Source organism: Lipophrys pholis (genome assembly GCF_963383615.2).
Source record: "Lipophrys pholis genome assembly, chromosome: 7".
In the NCBI taxonomy this organism is placed as follows: domain Eukaryota; kingdom Metazoa; phylum Chordata; class Actinopteri; order Blenniiformes; family Blenniidae; genus Lipophrys; species Lipophrys pholis.
Genome location: NC_137638.1, coordinates 21,361,253 through 21,381,876, shown reverse-complemented (window position 1 = coordinate 21,381,876; position 20,624 = coordinate 21,361,253). Strand labels below are relative to the sequence as shown.

The 20,624-nt window shown below is 42.1% G+C and overlaps 1 protein-coding gene across 1 annotated transcript in view; it reads left to right on the top strand.

Moving 5' to 3' along the window:
- mctp1a (multiple C2 domains, transmembrane 1a) overlaps positions 1 to 20,624 on the top strand; it is a gene marked incomplete at its 3' end in the record, with an annotated part of 134,251 nt that overhangs the window by 98,388 nt on the left and 15,239 nt on the right. Inside the window, 2 exon segments of the mRNA XM_080468269.1 lie at positions 723 to 839; positions 11,570 to 11,626. Coding sequence (XP_080324395.1) covers positions 723 to 839; positions 11,570 to 11,626 — 174 coding nt within the window.

The following is a 20,624-nucleotide window of genomic DNA, read 5'->3' as shown; positions in this document are numbered from 1 at the left end:
ATATCATGCTTCCATCATTAGCAATTTCACTTTCCCACAGATATCTTTGCCCAACCGCTGCAGTAATCTGTTGTCAGAGGCTAAAGAGCCCTGCCAAAACCAGAATACAGGGTTTTAGGAAAGGTTAATTTTCAGATGGTACTTTTCTTGTTTGGTGATGAGAGGGGAGGCATAGAGGTTATGGTTTTGGCAGATGGGTGCAGAGGAGGTTACAGATAGGGCATATGAGTCTTTTGGGCTCAGAGGGAGGGTATTGGGGCTTGGAGTGACAGGGTTAGGGACTCAGGTTGCGGGGTGTGCGAGGTCATATGCTGGAGTTTGGGGTTGAGTATAGAAGGGTCAGCTTTGACGTGCTGTTGCTGAAATGATACATGACCTCAGACTCTGGGATGATTGGCATGGAGGAAAGAAGCCCTGACGGCTCATACCCATCCTCCTTCATCGTGGTCCTCCTCAGCTTGAGACCTAGAAGAGCCCGAGGGTCAGGGTGCTGAACCGATCTACACCTTTGTTAAAACACAGGCTTCTTTCTGTTTTACTCCAGGGAGTTTATGATTGTGCATATGAATGTGCGTTGTTCACGATCCAGCATATGGCCGGCTCGCGTTCTCCGGAGTTTGTCGTCTTCCGTGTATACACTTTTAGCCCACACTGTTTTCATTTATGTCTTTTCACTTTTCTCCCACTGACAGTTTTTTTTTTTTTTTAAACCCTCTTCACAGCTTTTCGTCATTGTTGTTTGGAACTTTGAACTCTGTATGATTCCTCTGGCTTTGCTGCTGCCCCTGGCCTGGAACTACATCCTCATCGCATCTGGGAAGGACACCAGGCAAGATGTGGTGAGTAACCCTATCCCCTCTTGATATCCCTCCGCCTTTCTTTTCCTTTCACTGTAAAAGCCAATTTCCAGACACAATGCAGGGTTAAAACTCCGCCACAGCTGTTTTATTAAGACCTCATGCTTTTGCTTCAGTATATATGCTTGTATTTCTGGCCTTTAACAATTTTAAATGCACGATGTTTGGGATGTGAAAAATGTGATAGATTATTAATGTCGGGACAGATGTACAGATGAGCATGAGTGAAAACGCAATGTATGTTCCTGAAGAATTTCAGAACACATCTTTTGATTAAATTGCATGCACAAACTTTGAAAAGAATTGGAATTCTTTTTTTTCTTTTTTTCTTTTTTTTAAATCTCTACTGATTTTTTTTAATAATAATTTAAAAAAAAACTCCATCTCCTGCTTGAAGAGCTGCATTCTCAGTGCAATCTCACATTTCTCACTTTGCCTTCTTTGAGGCAAAGAAAAGGGAGAAATAATAGGCTGTCACCTTGAGCTATGTTACGCCACTTACCTGGTAGTATATTTATTTAATTCATTTATTTTTATCTCTTATACCAATTAAATGATGTCAAAGCAATGTCATGGAGAAACAGACATGTTTTAATCATGGCCAGGCACATTTGGAGAGTAGAGAGTGAAAAAGAGAGGGAGAGCTGGACTACGGACTGAGCGTGAACAATGAAGTGATTAATTTTAATAAGTGCCTTTTTCCAACACTCAGTTGAATACAACCAGTTAACGGACTTCAGATTTTTTTCTCGCAGTCTCTCACCCTCTATATATGTGTATTTATCTCTCCATAAGGATTCTGTGGGTTAGATTGGATTGGATTTGGAAGTAGTATTAAATTCAGTCATTGTAATGAACCAAATCTAATAGCTGTGTGTCGCCGTAATACTACACATAAATATGGAATTAAATGTGAACGGTACATAACATACAGTACAGATTTATTTGCTAAGTCTTCTGCTAATCTTTTCCATTCATAAGCCTCTCTATCCATATTTCTTAATTTATAAGTTGACATCAAAATTTGCCAAATGAGATGCAATGGTTTTTGGTTTACGGACCAAATTTTGGATATTTAAACTGATTATAGGACAGTGATGAATTAAGGCTGTACAATTACAAGTAAGTTCACAGATGAAATATGCTGTGTGTGAATGGCAGTGAGAGTATTTTCCTCACCTGTAGATGGCGACATTGCTTGACAAAAAACATCAGAGACGCCTTAAAACAAAACCATGCATGATGAGTTGTTCCCCTACCTGCTGCTTGTATTTATTCAGCCTTAATGATATTCTTTTACTGTGTGCTTCCTAAGTAAAATGAAGCAACAAAGGTTACATGTCCTTGTAATGTGGCACTCACTTCACATGCGAGTAAGTACATGTAACTTCCACTTCATGCGGAATTGCTTTTCTCTCTTGAAAGGGACTATTGTGTCTCGAGTACCTCAGGAATTGGTTGGAACATTAAGACATGTTAGTACCATTGATTCTCATGTGGCAAGCCTTTTTTAGTAATACAACACTTTTACAAAAATGCCCTATGCAAAATAAGATATGAGCACTCAGTACTGTACTGGCAGATGGAATCAATGGGAGCTGATAATGTTTTAATCACGTCAGCACTGTACATTTTTATGAGAAGGACTTAAACATTTAGACCTAGAAATATGAACCAGGTGGAATGCATGTTGGTGGAGTTTAGTGCTTTCACCTTGCAGTAAGAATATCCCCAGTTTGAATCCACTAGGGGCCTTTCTGTGCATGCATGCATGTTGTTTTCTCTTCATACTCTCAACATCCAAATAAACGTGCATTCGGGTTTAATTTGTGATTTTCAGTTGCTGGTAGGTGCAAATATGAGTATGTGACAGTCTCTCTCTGTGTGCTGATGTGGACTGGTAACCTGTCCAGGGTATATCCTGCCTTCACCCACAGTCAGCTGGCATTGGCTCCAGCACCTTGTGACCCTGAATTGCAGTATATAAAATGGATCGAACATAAACCACTTTTTATTAATGGAAACATCATTGGAAATAATTGCTGTCAACTATACGTAGCAATAATTGTTTTTTAAAACTCAGTTTGATTTCTTGTAGCTTACAGTATAGTTAGTCTTCTGGATTTGTTTGGAAGGTTGTTTTTGCCTCTGAAGGTTGTTTCAATATTGCCATCTTCCACTAGCGGTTGGATTTTAAGGACTTTCCCCACACACACACACACACACACACACACACACACACACACACACACACACACACACACACACACACACACACACACACACACACACACACACACACACACACACACACACACACACACACACACACACACACACACACACACACACACACACACACACACACACACACACACACACACAAGGATTGGATTAGCATTGATGGCATAGGCAAGTAAAAGGTGTCAAGAGGCGTTTGCTTAGGGTCATCCTGAGAGAGTTGGAGGTAAATAAACCCTACAAGAGAATTGGATGTTGTTAAGGTCAAAGTAAAATTATAGGTGTGTCCGTGTTATCTGCATATGGTGTGTGTTACAGTGGAGTTTTGCAGTTTGATGAAGTCAAATGTGTTCTCGTTCATCCCAAGGTTATTATTCATACGCAGAAACATGTACTTATGTACATTTACATGAGTCATACCAGGTGTATGTGTGCATGGTGTTTTCTGGTGTGCCTGCGTGCATGTGTGTGCGCGCCGAGTGCAAAATTTTCCTTTGTGTGTTTGTTTCTGTTGTCAAACCTTGTGAGCATTTATACAGTTGCTCTGTGTTTGTGTGCGTATGCATGAGAGTGTGCAGACAGTCTTTGTGAGAATATATCTGATGAAAGTGGGATTAATTGTCAACGATTAGCACCATTAATGCTCCTTTTCTTGCTGCTGTGACAGTCGTGTTCAGCAGCACGGGCGACACAAAGAAAAATCTCTGACAATCATTGTCCCTCCTGTCTCACTGTTGCCTTCTTGCTGCCTCAGGAATGGTAAATGTGATGAACTCTCTCTCATTGCATCTTTAACGACTCTGCCTCTTTCAGTTTTGATAGTACCATCTTATGTCACATACGACTTTTACTTCACAAATAGTTAAAACAATGTATGATCTGAGCATTATTTATTTTCAGATACTTATTTTTACAGTTGCCGCGCACGCACACTCAGAGATGACTATCCCCTGAGTCCTGTCCCTGTTTGTTTTCAGATAGTTTCACAATCTGCAGTGGTGCAGTGGAGAGGGGAGGAGTGGGCACACAGAGAGCAAAGATGATCTTTTTTCCCTTTTTTTTTTTTTTTTTTTTTCGCTTCCTCTGTCTGTCCCCTGGATTCCTCTTCTGAGTCTTTATCAAGCTGAAGTCATGGACGACTCACTGTTTCCCTCCTGCACTTGGCAGAGGAGAGAAAAGAATAGAAAAGAAAACAGGGGGAAAAGCCTTTCTAATTACTTTAAACAACACACCAAATTAAAGCATTGTGCTGAGCCGAGCAAGGGTCAGCATCCGGAGCGCTGTGGTTTTCCAGCAGTCCAGGGTGAGGGTAATGCCAAAGGAATCTCTGCTGAACTCTCTCTTGAAGGGTGAGAGAGCGAGAGAGAGACAGAGAGGAAGAGAAAGAGACGCACACTTGAATCCAAACTTTATACTGAACTGGCCTTGCCTCATCTGAAGGGTTCAATTTGCAGACCCTTCTCTGATTTTACACCACAACCACAGTCCATAGCCCTGTCTATAGCAAATAAACAAACACATAATACTCTACACGCTGTAATTCACCACCCAGGGTCACCGACTGTTGTGTGGTTACATGCTGCCTTGCAAAGAGATCCTGGATCCGTGCTCCTTACCCTAGCCCCAACCTTGACCGGTACGTGCTAAGCAGTCAGAGCGTCCTTAGAACAGCGATTAAAAGAGGCACTGCACCAGTGAGGTCCCCGACCTCCTCTCTTATCGTGTAGCACTCTGACCCGTGAATGCTGACTCCTCAACACCGCTACCTGACCTGCATGTCGTGCTGTAACATGCTCACTGAAACAAACAAACAAGTGGACCTTTTTGGCTTTTGAATCTCTGCAGTGGGTGATACTGTTTCTATTTTGACATTCAAAGCTGATAATGTGTTGTCAAGGAAAGCTTGTTTTGTCTTTCTGCCGTCGTGCATATTTCATAATTGTTGGGAGGTGGAGGAGCAATTTATTTATACAACGGTCCATCTTACTTGGTAAATGTTTGGATCTTCCTCAGACAAATACTTTGTGGGCCTGGTAGAGAAAGAAAAAAATTGTCCGTAGACAGGTCTTCGTCACCCAGAGGAGAGGCGGCAAAATGAAATGTGTAATGCATTTGTGTATCTTCTGATCGCAGAATGTCGTATTAGTGTGTGCGCCTGCTTGCATGAGTGTATATGATGGGCACTGAGATTAACAAGCAGGGACACATCCCAGTAGAAATCCTTCCTTGCTGTTCTGTTGGCCCAGAAAAGCCCTTACCAGATGTTATGAAGGTGGTAATTTCAGTGCAGGCTGTCGTAGAGAGTACATATGGAACATGGTGATGTCTCTTTCTACTACGGGAATGACGGGCAATTAGGCCTCGTCACACTAGAGGACCATCCTCTTTATCCCATGCTTCAGACCATTACATTGATTCACCCAATGGATCCGCCAACCCATTACGGAAGAGAAGACCTTAATGGCCTGGAGATACTTCATACTTACATGCGTGCCTCCAGTGGCAAGAAAACCGGCTACTTTCAAGCCAACCTACATCCTCAGTAACATAGCATTTCTACCAAGCCAGATTCATCTACCAAATGAACCTTTTCCTTTCAAATGAAATTATTCAGTGTGGTACTCTGCTCGTAGCAACAATGTAAATTTATTTAGGTAAAGTTGTTCTACTACTAGATGAATCTTGTATTTTCTGATGGAGGTTGTAAGCGTAATTACTGTATATTGTTTTCCATATAAAATAAATATGGTCCATTCCCAAGATAGTTTAATTGTCAGATTTCATATGAACATTTGCAGCGCGCACGTACACACCTACACACCTACACTCACAGACAGCGCATACCATTTGTAGAAGAATTCCTCATTGTCATTTTTATTTAGGCTATTTATCCCCTGATTTTACATCTCAGAAAAACTTTTTAGGAATCTCTAAACACACTGCCTTGACATCTGCCCTCATTAGGAGCCATGCAAAGCAAAAGTAGAGAAGAGAAAATATTAGGAAATCTGAAAGCAAGAGTAGAAATTGCTTCCTATTATACCTCAAATCCTGCAGAAAGTCACACCTCCAGTTTTCCTCATAAAACCTGCAACTCTGGTAAGACGTGGAGAATGTGAGGAAAAGCGATGGAGTGGGAGCAAGAGACAGAAAAAGACTGAGGCATTCAGAGAGATGGAGCGACAGAGAGACGGAGGCAGAGGAAAGCAGCGGTGGATGGCAGGCACTCCTCAGTGCGGAGTCAGACATGGCAGTTGGTGACAGGTGACAAAATCAAAAGGTCATGTCACTTTTAACTGGGAGCGCCTGTGCCCCGCTGATTTCCCCCGTGCCGCCCCGGCATCACTGCGCTCATCTCTGCTCCTCTCGCTGCCTCTCGCTGCCTCTCTGTCTCTGCTAAACTGGCAGATAGGATGGCAGGCTGGCAGGCAGAAAGACAGGCAACGGGCATAGTTTGAAGCGGGACGGGAGCATCGGGAGCATCAGGGATGCCACTGCAGAATCCTCCAAGCCTCCTTTTTCATCACGTTGTCTACCCCCTTCCCCCCATTTGTCTAACTTCCTTCATCACACCGAACCTTTGTAACTGTCTGTGCTCTTTGCTAACAACGTCAGCAGTTCAGGGTGTCTGCCTCAGTGCTTGTTGTTATTGTTTTGTCTATACAGTATACCCACTGTAGCTGTTTGTGAGTTTTTCAGTTTGAATCTTGAGTTTAAGTCCAAAAAATGTGTGTGGTTGCGTACAATAGAGTGAACACCAAGTGTGTTAGCAGCCTTAGCATTCTTATACACAACTGAGTATAAAAAAAACAAACAAACAAGACAGCATGGCATTCTCTGTCTGAGTAGGACAAATATTGCTATATTTCCTCACTCTCAACAATGCTGGTGAAAGGATGCTTACTTGAGATGCTTACTTGAGATATGTGTGTGTGAATTAGTATTTTAACCAAACTATCCCAATACTTTTCCTCTGCTTACAAATTTGGCGTTGCTTTCATGAATATGGAGCTGCCCTCCTCACTCCCACCACAAGCCTCTAGCTCCGGTAGCACCCCAGCCTCACCCCTATCTAGCCCCCTGCTGGGTGAGCCCTGGCTTGGGCAGTGCAGATGGAAGGGCCCCCCTCTGAGGGCCACGGCTCTGACAGCTTGTGAAGGGCCCGCGTGGGTCAGCCAGGCTCAGCCTTATCAGACGCTCAGCTCTCTCCCCCAGTCTGCAGAAAGTGTGGTGTAGGCAATATGCACACACATACACACACATACACTCACAGACAGTGCATACCAAGTAGGGCCTTGAGATCCCCCAGCCAACCACTCGGCCAAACCTCAGCAGCTGGAGAGGTTAAAACCCCCTCACGTATCAAAGAGGAAAAGCAGCAGGAGGACAGAGGGAGGGAGGGATAGAGGAATAGGAGAAAAAAAAAGAAGGAAAAAGTATATCTTCATGTTCACCAGGATGTCTGCCTTGGCGTCAATTCCCCCTGCGGCTGTCATTGGGAAGGTGAGGGGGGGGGGGGATATTAGAACTCAGTGCAGCCAGGGGGGCAAGTTGGGAGGCATTTGAGAGGAAGGGTGAAATCATGTGGCTCCTGGATGTTATATTTCCTCTGTACACAAGCACACACATACGCCCTGTTTGTGTGTCCTTGTTTTATTGATCCAGGCAGGTTCAATTAGCTTGTGCGCAAGTTAAATCCAACCATTCAAATCATTTTTGAATAATCTTAAGCTTATAGCATGCGAGTCTATAGTGCAACTGTACAGCAATGGATATGTAAGTCTGGTTAAGTAGTTGCTTAACAGTAATTGATGTTTATACTTTTATATTTGTTGAATATTCAACTTCAACTAAACTGATTTTAACCTTTTCACTAACTTTGGTTTGTAATATAACTGCATCACAAGTTTGGTGTGACTTATCTGTTCCCCTTCGATAAGGTACAGCCATACTACTTCACCTTCAGTAGAATGCAATAAGGCTGCAATTGGACGGAAATCCAAATTCAAGATATTTTACTGGGAGATTATAATCTAATTTAGAAAGGGATTCAAAATTACATTGTGCAAAATATTCACTAAAACTTTATTGTATCATGTATATGGCAGGAAAAAATATCACAGTATTAAACCGTAGCCACAAAGAAAGTATATTCTCCATCCTTGAAAACACACTAGGGGTGCTATTGCACTGTTGAAGATTATTAAAAAGTTATTGATTGTGATATTTGCTTGACATATACCTTTTTTCTACTTTGCTTTTATATTAGTAATGTCTCATCATTTTATCATTAGTATGAAATAAAAATGTCACTAAAACATCACCTCACACCGAACCGTTTTGTCTTCTGCCTTCTAAAATAAAAACTGAATCAACATATCAGATCTTGGAAGTAAAACGTGTTGATCTCAAACATTGTTGAGGCTCTTGCATCCTGTTTATACTTGACAGAATAGATCCAACTTATTTTGAAGTTCCCCCTTTTCTTTAATCTTTACTTTACCTGTTGTAAAGCGTCAGTAAATGATAAAGAAAGAGCTGCCCTGATCAGGCCTGATATGAATTTATTCAATATACACAACTGTTCCAGTGTTGGGGGGAAAAACCAAGGATGTATTTGCCTTGTCTGCTCTGTTGTGTGACTGGCATGTCCTTTCAGATTGAACTCATTCACACACAATACTGAAACCTTAGCATACAGGAAAAACAAAGGTGGAGCACGTGATTGCCTTTTACTCTTATATTTATTATGCAGCAATAGTGGTGTTACACTTAGTGACAAGAAGTAGGAAAGGGAAAAAAAAACTGGTAGCGAAGCATGTGGTGGGTTATGAGTAACAACAGAAACATCATTCTTGCAAAGAAGCTTTTCATGGTCTAAAAACAGATACTTTTGTACTTTTAGAGCCATTTGAACTCCCAATGTCATTGTGTTCGCTTCAATTCTCATTTTTCTGTATTATCACCATCTCTGTATGTATTTATGGGACACCGTGTAATCTGTAAGGGTAGCCTGCATCGTTCCTGTATCATTTGAATAGGTCTGAATATGTTAATCCCCACCTCAGCAGATAGTGAATTGACTGGAGCTGCTCTGCAGGCAATGTGAGCCCTATGCCATCCTGTCAACAGCACAGCTTTGATGGTACCGTTCTGTAATGATAGTAATTCAAACAACGTGATAATGGGGGGATAAGCAGACAAATGATATCATACACCAAACAGGTCTTAGAAAGGGGAAAGAATGAGACAAACAGAGTGAGAGGCAGAGGGATACAGAGACGGGAAGAAAGATGTTTGGAATTCATCGGCTGCACTGAGGTAATTTATATCCTCCCTTACTGAGACAGTAGCTTCAGTGCACGCATTTAGCCGTGGCAATCTTCAGGGCAGATGACATGTTCCATGGCTTTTTATTTATTAATTTTACACTGTGTCTCATTGCAGGAAACATGACTTTTCTATGTAACCAGAGGCAATAGAAGGGAGAGAGCAGAGCGGAGAGCAGAGGGAGACAAACGACTCTATCATTCTCTCTGTCTCTCTAGGTCATGCTTCTCCAGCTAGCTCATGCTCATTCCTTTGTTTAAAGTTTGCAGCATGTGCCAGGCATGCCCTAGTAAAGCCTCTGTGTGAAGGAATCCATTATATCTGTGCTTTGGCATGGGTGAAAGGATTTGGGAGGAACCGTGATGACTTTATAAACAGTTATAGTTCATTTGTTTAGCAACGCCAGGAGGCTTTCCTTTTACTGTATCACGTCTACATCGTTTGCCTAAGCTGAGCGCAAGAATTCCCTCTCTGCTATTTGTTTTGTGCTGCACCGAGTTTATTCTGTATCAATAAAGCGATTGCCAATTGAGAACAGTCAAGCATATTTGTCTAGACAGTGATGGAATCCCTGTGAACCGGGAATAACCAGTTGCTTTACAGTCAGACAGTTAAAATGAGGAGTTGCATGCATGCATGCACAACACTTTGCCCCAGTGATTCAGAGCTATTGATAGAGCACACACACCAACACACCCTTACACTCATGCACTATTGATTCCACCCTCTCAACTCTGCTGTTTTGAACTCCTCTTTGTTTGTGTGGGAAGCTGCATTTACATAAGAGGCTTATGTCAGCCGCCACATAGTTTCCCCCCTTATTCCAATGAAAAACAACAAGGACAAAAGCTATTGTCTTGTTAAGTAATGATTTTTGGATTCCTCCAAACTCATTTTTTTGCTGCTCTTGAGGTGGTTATAGGGTTGTGGGGATGTTAGGACTTGGCAAAGGGTGTTGTGCGAGATCAGATGAATCCAGAGGTTGAGAGCTGTCGGGCTTATGATATGGGTGTTTGTTTAACTAAATTAGGAGCAGTAATATGACCTAATATGCTGTGTGGTTGACATACAGAGGGTGGAATAAAAAACAGCAGTGACCTCTGATTTACACTTTTGTGGCATCAAAAACACTTTTGAACTGTACAAAAGGAGACCCATGAACTATGGTATCACTGAACAATTGCATGTAATGCAAAGATGGACGAAGATGTTCTGGGTAATTCTGAATGTTTCTATACATTTGTCTCAATGCTGTTTTCCTTTGACATTTCAGTGATTCACAATGTGTTTGCAAAAAAATAAATGTTACTAAATAAATATAATGCAACCGGCTTTCAACATAGTTAGTGTTTTACGATATCCAAATGTGCATTAGTGTTTCTTCACAATACACACACATGGATTTGTTGTACAGTATGTCATTTTTCTTTTCTTGTTGTACTGCACATCTCGCAGTGTCTTGGGGCTTCAGACTTGCACCAGCTCTGGTTTCATCGGTTGTGGACCACTGAAGCAAATAGTTGCTGTTCTTTGTGACTTGCTCTCTGTGCTTCTTTTCTTCGTTGTTTTCCCATGGAGCGTCTTTCTGTGAGGGCATTGCGAAAGCATATATAGGCACGTGTACAGACATTGGAGGTGGAGGTGAGCGATGAACGCAAAAGGTTAAGGGGGTCAGGAGAAACCGAGCAGAATCCGAAGGAAAGAAGCTCTGCTGTCTGGTCCCCTCTCAGCGCTGTACGATTTAAATGCTTTTGTGCAATGCGATTTGACTGGATGAATAGGCTTTAATCCTCAGCCCGTTGAAATTCAAAGCCAGAGCATTTGCTTACATTTCCAGAAGTGTCAACATATTTAACAACAGAATGTTTCTAAAATTAAATTGTAATTCAGCACCATTCTAAAGCTTATGACATATTAGTACCCACAAATCCAATAGTTGTGCTATCTACATGCTTCCCATACTCATTAACAAACTCTTGCCAGACATAAGCATAACCAATCAGCTTTAATATGTCTCTTTGGCTGTTCTAATGATGTTAACCCTGCGTTATCTAATGTTTATCTGTTTAATAATTGTTGCGTAAACATTTTTTTTTTCTTCCTCTTTCTCATTTTTCTCTTTCTTCTCTTGCAACTGTCAGCAAGCAATGGAGGACCTGCTGGAGGATGAGGATGAGGATTTTGACAAAGATGACAAGGTAATTATGTCTCTTGTCAGGGATGCACTCAGACACACGTGCACACACACGCACACACACGCGCACCCACACACACACACACACACACACACACACACACAGACACACACACACACACACACACGCACACACGCACAGACGCACACACACACACACACACACACACTGCCTCAGGAGGGGTTGACACTGCTTCATAGACCAGAAACACAAACAGACTAACGAAATGACTCCATCTTCTCCTCCTATCTCTCCTCCCCTGTTCAGTTATTCTCACAGCCCGAGGCACAAACACATGTTCACAGATTGTACAACCTTTTAACCTTTTGAAAACTTTTCTCTGTAGATATACGCAGAGCACATTCCTCACCTTTCCTCCGTGGTTTTGCCTTGTTTTCCGCTTCTACTGCAGTTCGGTGCACTGTGATTGTATTTCTCTTCTTGTTGAATTTAACATAGTGCTTCAGCCCTTCTTGCTGAGAACATGTGCCCATATAAAGTGCTTAGTTAGCTATTTAGGTCCATTCACTGCTCCTTTATGTCCCAGTAAAACAGCATCTGGGCTTGTCCAGACACTATCAGGTAACAACAGGTGGCTGCTTTACTGCCTCCGCTCGTTTACACTGTAGGAACAGCTACTGAAACAAATGCCACTGGATAGGATACAGAACACTGTCAATGTTCCACTTGGGAACGGTAATTGAAATCGTACAGCTCTTTATCCACCCACTGTTATGTCTTGTTTTTTTTTGTTATGTCTTGTTTTTTTTTTGTTTTTGTGAGTCACTTTTGTAACAAAATTATATTTTCTGTTTGACAATTCAAGTCTGATGTGTTTGAAGCGTTCTGAAAACAGAGATGACGTTATGACATGAGCGCAGTGATCTTTTTACAGCAGAAACCTTCAACAATCTGAAGACTAAAGTTACTTGAGCTTGATACTTGATAGTGTTGAGTCCGTTTGCATGCTTTATTATTATCCAATTTGATATTATGCAAATGATCATGTAACTAACACCATATGCTTTATTAGGTGACGGCAGGGATTGCGAGTTATATTTTATCATATATTATTACTGTTAATATATTACCATACCTAGATCTCTTCCCAATACTCGAATTTCTTTGTGCCCGTACACCTGTTGATCTGATATGTTTAGGGTTTTGTTTCTGAAAGTTTGCACGTGTGTTAAAAGAAGGTGACTGGAAGACAAAAAAAACCACAAACTTGACATGCAGTAGTAAAAAGTTGATGGAAGAACCAGTTCTCGAGTAAAGAGGAGATCAATTCCATGTAAATAAAAACCCTCAAAAACAACTAAAGCTAAGCCTGCCATGATGAAGGCAGTGGTGGCCCAGAGGTATAGAAGTGGACTCTGGGATCAGAGATTCTGCAGGTATGAACCTCACAGCTGACGTGTCACCACTCTGTAATGAGGCTGCACAGCTGCATCCTAGAAATAGGCTTGGTCAATGTGGGGAAAAAAAGAATTTTCCCAAGGGGATTAATAAAGTATTGTTAGTTAATTAGTTAAGATTCATGATGTTCATGAAGACGGAAGTTGTGAAAATAACAGAAAGATTGAGTCTCTAAAATAAATCCCTTAATGGGCTGAAACACAAGTCAATACATATAAAATTACAATAATTTGATTACTCCCAGTCCTCCAATTTGTATAGCCATGCAACTGGGCTCAATGTAAATGTCAGTATGCTCAAGGTGAGTGATTTGAATGGTGTGTTTGGATTTTGTGGAGATGTTAACTTATTCTTCTAATTCTTAATTTTTAAGCAGCTTTAAATAGGTCTCGTTGGGTTCAGACATCTTTTTTTTTTGCATGAGGAGACCGGATGCTGAATATACTGACTTGCAATGGCTTGTTTCATTTTCAAAGTTTTGTGATCGCATGCATGCAGTGAAAGGGTTAAACACGTTCACAATGCAGATGGGCAAATAGTCATCCCGCTAGTAAGTCATCCAGTCAAGCAATCAGTCAGCCAGGCAGCCAGTTGGGCGATGAGCGCACAAAGACATGTGAGCATTACATCCTCTCCCACAGTGATTCAGAAGTAATGTTTCATCACTGTGAAGTTCCAAGGCTGAAATGCACAGGACGGAGGGGCACAGACTGAAGATATGCACTAGGCAACCTTGAACCTTTTTTTTTTTTTTTTTTTTTTTTTTTTACAGACATTTCCTTACATCTGTCCTCCTCAATTGCATTTCCTAGGTCCTCTTAGGGAAAAATAAAAATACAGGCATTTGAGAAGCTGCAGATTACATGAAATACATTCTGGACTTTCATATTGAAATGAGATGCAGAAGCAGCTTGTGCGGCCTCCGTCAGATTCGGTGCCAAACTGATTATTCCAAATAAGAAGGCCTCGCTTTCTGTTCACACAGGGCTGGGATGCAGGATAGCACTGCCACCACAAAGGCTACAATTTACCAACTCTGGCTTCATACATTTTGATCTATTGCTCCCCTCAACTGTTAGTATTTCATTTGAGCTGTAGGGGGTTGAAAGGAGGGCTTTTTTTTTCTTTTTTCTTCACCTACATCTTTTTCCCTTCCCACTCTCCTTTTCCCCTTCCTCGGTCATCCCCTTCCAGCCTTCCTCCCCCATTTCTTTGACACATACTCACTCTCTTCCCTTTGCTCTACCTCCAACCTGGTTAAGTGCAGAACAAATGGAGTTTCAAGGCTAAGCAAATTTGTCTTTTACATTGGATATGAGGTCTTTTACATTGGATATGCGCTACAGCTTCAGATCGTATGAGTAAGTATGAAGGACGGGTCAAAGGAGGCCTCTTTTATGGCACAGGCCTACAGGGGAGAGGGGGAAAGAAGAGAGACGGAGAGAGGAGAGGAAAAAAAGATTAATAAATGTGCCAAGGCCTCATTTTAATTGAACTTGAAGCATATGTTGCAAGTACGTACAATCCGTCCCAGATGTTTACTCCGGCCATGTGCGTGGCTCTTCCTAGTGCTCCACAAGGCAGCTATTAGCTGGGTAACCTTTGCTCCAGAGGCTAAATGGGGTATTACATGGCCAAAAAGTAGAACACCTGTTTTTCATTGCATCCAGGACCCCTTGCAGGCTTTTTGCCTTGGATCACCACATGTGTTTTGACTTAACGGATTGTTGGGCCAACATGAAAAGTGTCTTTTTTTTTTTTGTGAGCAACCACTGATATTAGTCACTTAATCTCAATGAAAGTCTAGCATTCAGACTAATTGATGGGGATGGCTGAGTTGTTAAAGCCAAGCAGGCAGGCACGTGAAGGGTGACAAAGTGCTTGACATGAACTAATTTTTTTCCTTTGAGTTCCTCGACTTGTGAACTGACCTTCACAGTGAACAATTCCCAATTTGTATTTTCCGCACACACAAATATGCATACAGACATAATATATGGTAGCAATACACTGCTTCACTGCCCATAAATTTCCCAAATCAAATCATAAACTTGGAAGCAGAGTACAGATTCCACTCAATTTTTTTCAGAATACATTAAAGGTCAGATACATAGATGCTCAATGTTTTGACTAAAATTTTATACACTGAAATAAAACATATTGCTTATGTTTCACATGAAATAAAAACAGTTTTCTTTGTTTTCACTAATGCAGTTTGTTCAAAGGAACAGCCTTGGCTTTGGAGTCCCACATGCAATGTATTGAAAGATAACTTAATAAGTTATTATTATGTTACTGTTTGCTTTAATCCAAGGATAGAATTTCATAAGAAGGAATATTGAACACAGGTTGACTTGAAATCATAGATGCTGGACCAGGTTAAAAGTGGAAAGCAGCAACGTTATTTTTTCTTCTGTAATGTCATTCACTACTGAAAACATACTTAAGGGACTGGTCTGTCAAATCATCTGTGATTTGTCTCTTTGATTATCACCTCCAACACAAACTTAATCGGTGGTTTTTCTTGAGTTGTTTTTTTACATTTGTTTTTTTATCTTTTTCAGTATATGTTGTTCGGTGCCTGCAGAGACCTTTTGAGAATCCTCACATACGGCGTTAGACTTGAGCACTGTGATGGAAAAAAAACACGCTGCTAATTCCTATATTTACAGGCTGCTGGCTGCAGGGGTTTTAGTGTATAATGTGGTCCGTGATGTCTACTCTCACCTGTGGGCTCACTGTCCAGAGCTGGCACGAGACAATCAGTTTTAGACCTGGCATTGGTGTGTGGGAGCTGTAAGTGTTTCTATGTTTGTGCATTTGTGTGAGCACCTCACACATGTGTGTGTGTGTGTGTGCAGCTCAGCTGCCTCCCAGAGGGGGGCTTACTGGAAAAAAGGAGCGAGAGAAACAGGAAGAGAGAGAGAGAGGGAGACAGAGAGAGTGAGTGAATGAGAGAGAGACAGACTGAAGGAGTGTGGAGATTACGCTCACACGGTTGACTGGTCACTGAAGCGCTTGTGCTCCGCTCAGCTAGGCTCCACTAGCCTCAGGAGGACCTGACATAGATAAGATACACACTGCAATCATGTCCTGCTCACGGGCTTACTGCTCGGTGCACTCCCTCTCTCTTTCTGCCTACATGTCTATCTATCAATATCTCTCTCTCTCTCTCTCACACACACACACACACACACACACACACACACACACACACACACACACACACACACACACACACACACACACACACACACACACACACACACACACACTCGTTTCAAAATTTCTGTTGGTAGTAAATAAACAGCAGGCATTATTCCTTATCATGAACACATTGACCTGATGCATTTTATTTTGTCTTTTAATATGAAAACAATTCTTTAATGGTCAGTATGTTGTTGGATCCACAATATAGTTTTTTATATAGTCATTTCTTCGTGTTCTGTTTACAGCTTACTTGAGACAGACGTTAGTTTTATATTTTGCAAGCCTAGTCAATATGCCCCCTGTATATATAAGAAATCGTGTTTGCATCTGTTTCTTCATCACTCCTGCCACATGGTCATCTTCCTATACCACAGTATCTCTTTATCCTTCTCATCTACAGTGCTTAGACAGCCATTTCACCCTCTGCTGCTTCCCCTGTGGGCATGACTCATGCACATACATGTACACATACGCACAAACACGCACGCAGACACACACACAGAATCCTGCACATGTGTGTGTTTATCAGTGGTTTTCTGGCAAGCGTATGACTCCTGGCGACTGGCTGATATCAGCACACATGTAGAGATCCTACAGGCCTTCTAGCCATTTTCAACTATTGATTCCATTTTTGCATCCATCTGTCATCTTTTTCCACCAATCTCTGCCTCTGTGTCTGCTTTATATTGTGTGTACCACAAAGTAAGGGCCTTGACTTACTGTTCTATGAAAAGTTAGACAAGACACACAGTTTGTCTTGGAGAAAAAAAAAAAGTTTCAACCAGAAAGCATAAAAAAAGACAAGTTTTCTCAGAGTTATCTCCATGTAGCATACAGGGCTTTACAGCACTTTCCCAAGACCCGGCGCTCCTCTCTGAGTCCCAGTCACGGTACTGTGCCGATCTCTCAGATACTAACATGGCATAATGTAATTGGACTAAAGAGAGCATTGGGAATTATATCAATGCCCTGGAAAAAAGTGTGACTGAAATGCTGTTCTGGGGAGGCTATTGAGCTTGTGATGCCGTGGGGTAGCTTTCAGGTATCGTCGGGGTTTCAGCTGCTGAGGAGAATGGGAGAGAGAGAAAGAGAGAGAGCAGAAGAGAAAGGAAGAAAAAAAAGTTTGAATGTGTTCTTTTCTTCTTGCCGCCTGTGAAGGATGAAAAGCGTCACGCTGTAAAAGATGCTTTTGACTTTTCCGCTTCATTTTTCTTTCCATCTCACTGTTTTTTTTTTCCCCCCGTTGTTGAGCAGAGATGCTGGTAGGAACTGCATTTTAATCATGTTTGGCTAATAGAGGGAGGAATGAAAACAAAAGGGAGGGTGAAAGAGGCACGGAGGGGTATTGTCTCTCTATGCAAAATGCACTGCATTGTTTGTTTGTTTTTCCTCTTTGTCACACACATACATCAGGTGGATCATCTCTCACTATCTCTATTCCCCCCAGATTTCTATCTCTTGCATTGTCTTTTGCTCTCTGTCATTGCTCTCTTATTCTATGTTTCGCCACAATTCTTTCCCCACTTTAACTTCAGCTCTGCCCTTTGTTATTTAAATGACTTTCTGTTGTGCTTTTGCACTGTGGGTCTTTCTTTCTGCGTTGGACACTAAACTGAGGTTTCTGTAAAATCACCGCCAACTCTATAGAAATCAGGTCATGGTTGCATCTCTGAATGAAGTAAGAACACATACAAGAACAAATGCACGCCTCCAGTGGTTTTTAAATCAGTCTATTTATCTTAAGCCAAAACAAAGGTGAGTATTAGAATAAATGACTCTCCTCTGCATTTCATACTTAAATATGTTAACCTTGCCATGCTTAGTTTTCGGTCTCTGCAGTGCCTCCCGTGAGATAAGTGTACAAGACCCTAGTTGTAAAACACCGCATTTAACCTCTTGTGTATAACCCTTTTACATTCATTTCTGTGGGTTGTAAAGAGAAAATTTCACTGTAATCTATCCAAAAGGACCCTAAACCAGACCCCTGGGACGACAGTCGTGATAAAAACCATATCCTTGAGGATATGTTGGCTTCCTGGCACTTTGAGTGGATACGAGCGATGGTGGTAAGTGAACATGTGTGTGGCTCCGGCACTGACTCCCGATGGTGTGTGTCGTCGTCTTCTGGTTTTCTATTTAGTTCATCGTCTGTCCAGCGGCTTCTGTCTGCCGTCCTGTCGGGGTTTGTGTGCAGTGCCTGTCCCCCTGTCCACGTCTCAATTAATGCCTACACACTGCACGTTCGGCCCTTCCAACCCAAACCCAATGCAAGGGCCCTGCCTGTGCCTGCTCTTTAAGGTGATGGGGAAATTTAAGTTAGAGCCAGCATGAAAGGCTGCTCCCGTCTTTTTGTGTGACTTTCCTGTAGTATTGTACACCTGTTATCTTGCAAGGTGACAGCTTTAAGTAGAGGTGAGATGGTGTGCTTACTCTGTTTTGCTGATTGGACCATTGACTTGTCGATTACAGAGTTATGTAAGTGTGTTTACAATGGGGGGGGGGGGGGGGGGTAAATTCATAAAATGTTTTTAATAAAGAGGTTTAAAGTACTTCTTGCAATAACAAAGCCTTTTACAATAGACATATGTTAAAAGTCCCAATTTGATTATTATATCACACATAACCCCTGAATTGCTGATAATCAGCAATGCATTTTCAAATAACTTTCTGTGTGTGTGTGTGTGTGTGTGTGTGTGTGTGTGTGTGTGTGTGTGTGTGTGTGTGTGTGTGTGTGTGTGTGTGTGTGTGTGTGTGTGTGTGTGTGTGTGTGTGTGTGTGTGTGTGTGTGTGTGTGTGTGTGTGTGTGTGTGTGTGTGTGTGTGTGTGTGTGTGTGTGTGTGTGTGTGTGGTTTGAATCAACTTGCGAGTGCTTTTTCTTTAAAGTTGCTACAGGAACAGCAAAACTATTTCATATTGCCGGAGCAAATCCCAACGCTCATTATGCCTAATGCAACAACGTCGACTCCCCCAACTGTTATTGTTCTGAATCACATACACACAAGTGGCTGAACCAACTGAACTTTTTGATTGATGAACTATGCATCAAAGGTTTACGATGAGCGCTGTGTGCACTGTAGGTGAGGAGTTCCTGTGCGCTCTCATCCACCCAAAGTAAGTCTCTTCGAGACTCTCACCAAATAGGATGTTGGAGATGGCACACACTCAGCCCTCTCGGTATCTCATTGGACAGAATGTGGAGCACAACACTTGACAGCAGTGTCGTCTGAATTTGAAAGGCAGACATGTAAGAAGGCAGCCGCCACCTTTTCTTTTAACAAGAGTCATAAATCTGTAATGAGCACAGAGAGAATGCATATTTTATTTACTTTTTTGAAGACGTGATCTCTTCCCTTCATAGCTATGCACTCTCATTCTCTCTTTTTTTTTTTTGCTCCATCTTCCAAAACAAAGTTTAAGACCGTGGCTTTTACAGCTGTTTCTTTTGCCTGCATGTCTCTGAACATCAATATATAATTAAAGGTGTGCCAAAGTTAGCAGATTTTACAGACCGGGGTGTCTGATCTAATCTAACCCCATCTATTGTGAGACACTATTTAATAGGTAAAGAAAAGTTTATTTGTTGTGTAGTCTTGGAAACATATTCTCCGAGAATCATCATCATATGTACCTCTATTTGTGATGGCCAGGTCAGATTATAGTTTACTTACAGGTACAAGTACATAGGATAGAAAAAAGCTAACTCACATGCCCTTCCCTCGATGCATAGATGATTTTACGCCTGCACAGACACAGTCACCAACAGACAAGCGGTCAGACTGACATACAGACGGGGGAGATGGGCTGGAGCAGCTAAACCAGGCCAACAGAGGACAAGAATAATGTTGTCCCATTCATCACACTCTGCCAGGCTGGATCCTGGGAAGGACAGGGGAAGGAGAGTGCAGGAGCAGGGGAGCAGAGGTGAGCCGTGGTGGGTGGGGGTCGGGTGGCGTGCAGCAGGAGGCAAGGAGGGGGTGATCAAGTGATCAAGAGCAGAAGTTGTGGGGATGGTAGTCATTTATGCGAGCTTGTGAGTGGTGTGTCTGCGGCTGACCTTGAATCTGATAAAGTGGCTGGTGTGGTGGAGGTGATGAGAGGCCCCAGGGGGAGATGGGTAGAGATGATCAGTGGCAAACAGCCTCCTGCCAACCAGACACATTAGAGACACGCATACTCGTAACACCAGGAACCTTTCTCTTTAGGGCTGGAGGCAGAGGTCAAACTGAAAATAAGTCACCAACGTCACCAACTCCTTTTGATCCCTCTATCCTTCTCTTTTACATTTGTGTATATTTATCCTCGCTATGGGACCTGACTGGGTGAAGAGACTAATTAGTACCAAAGAGCATTATGTCTGCCCGGTCCACCTTCA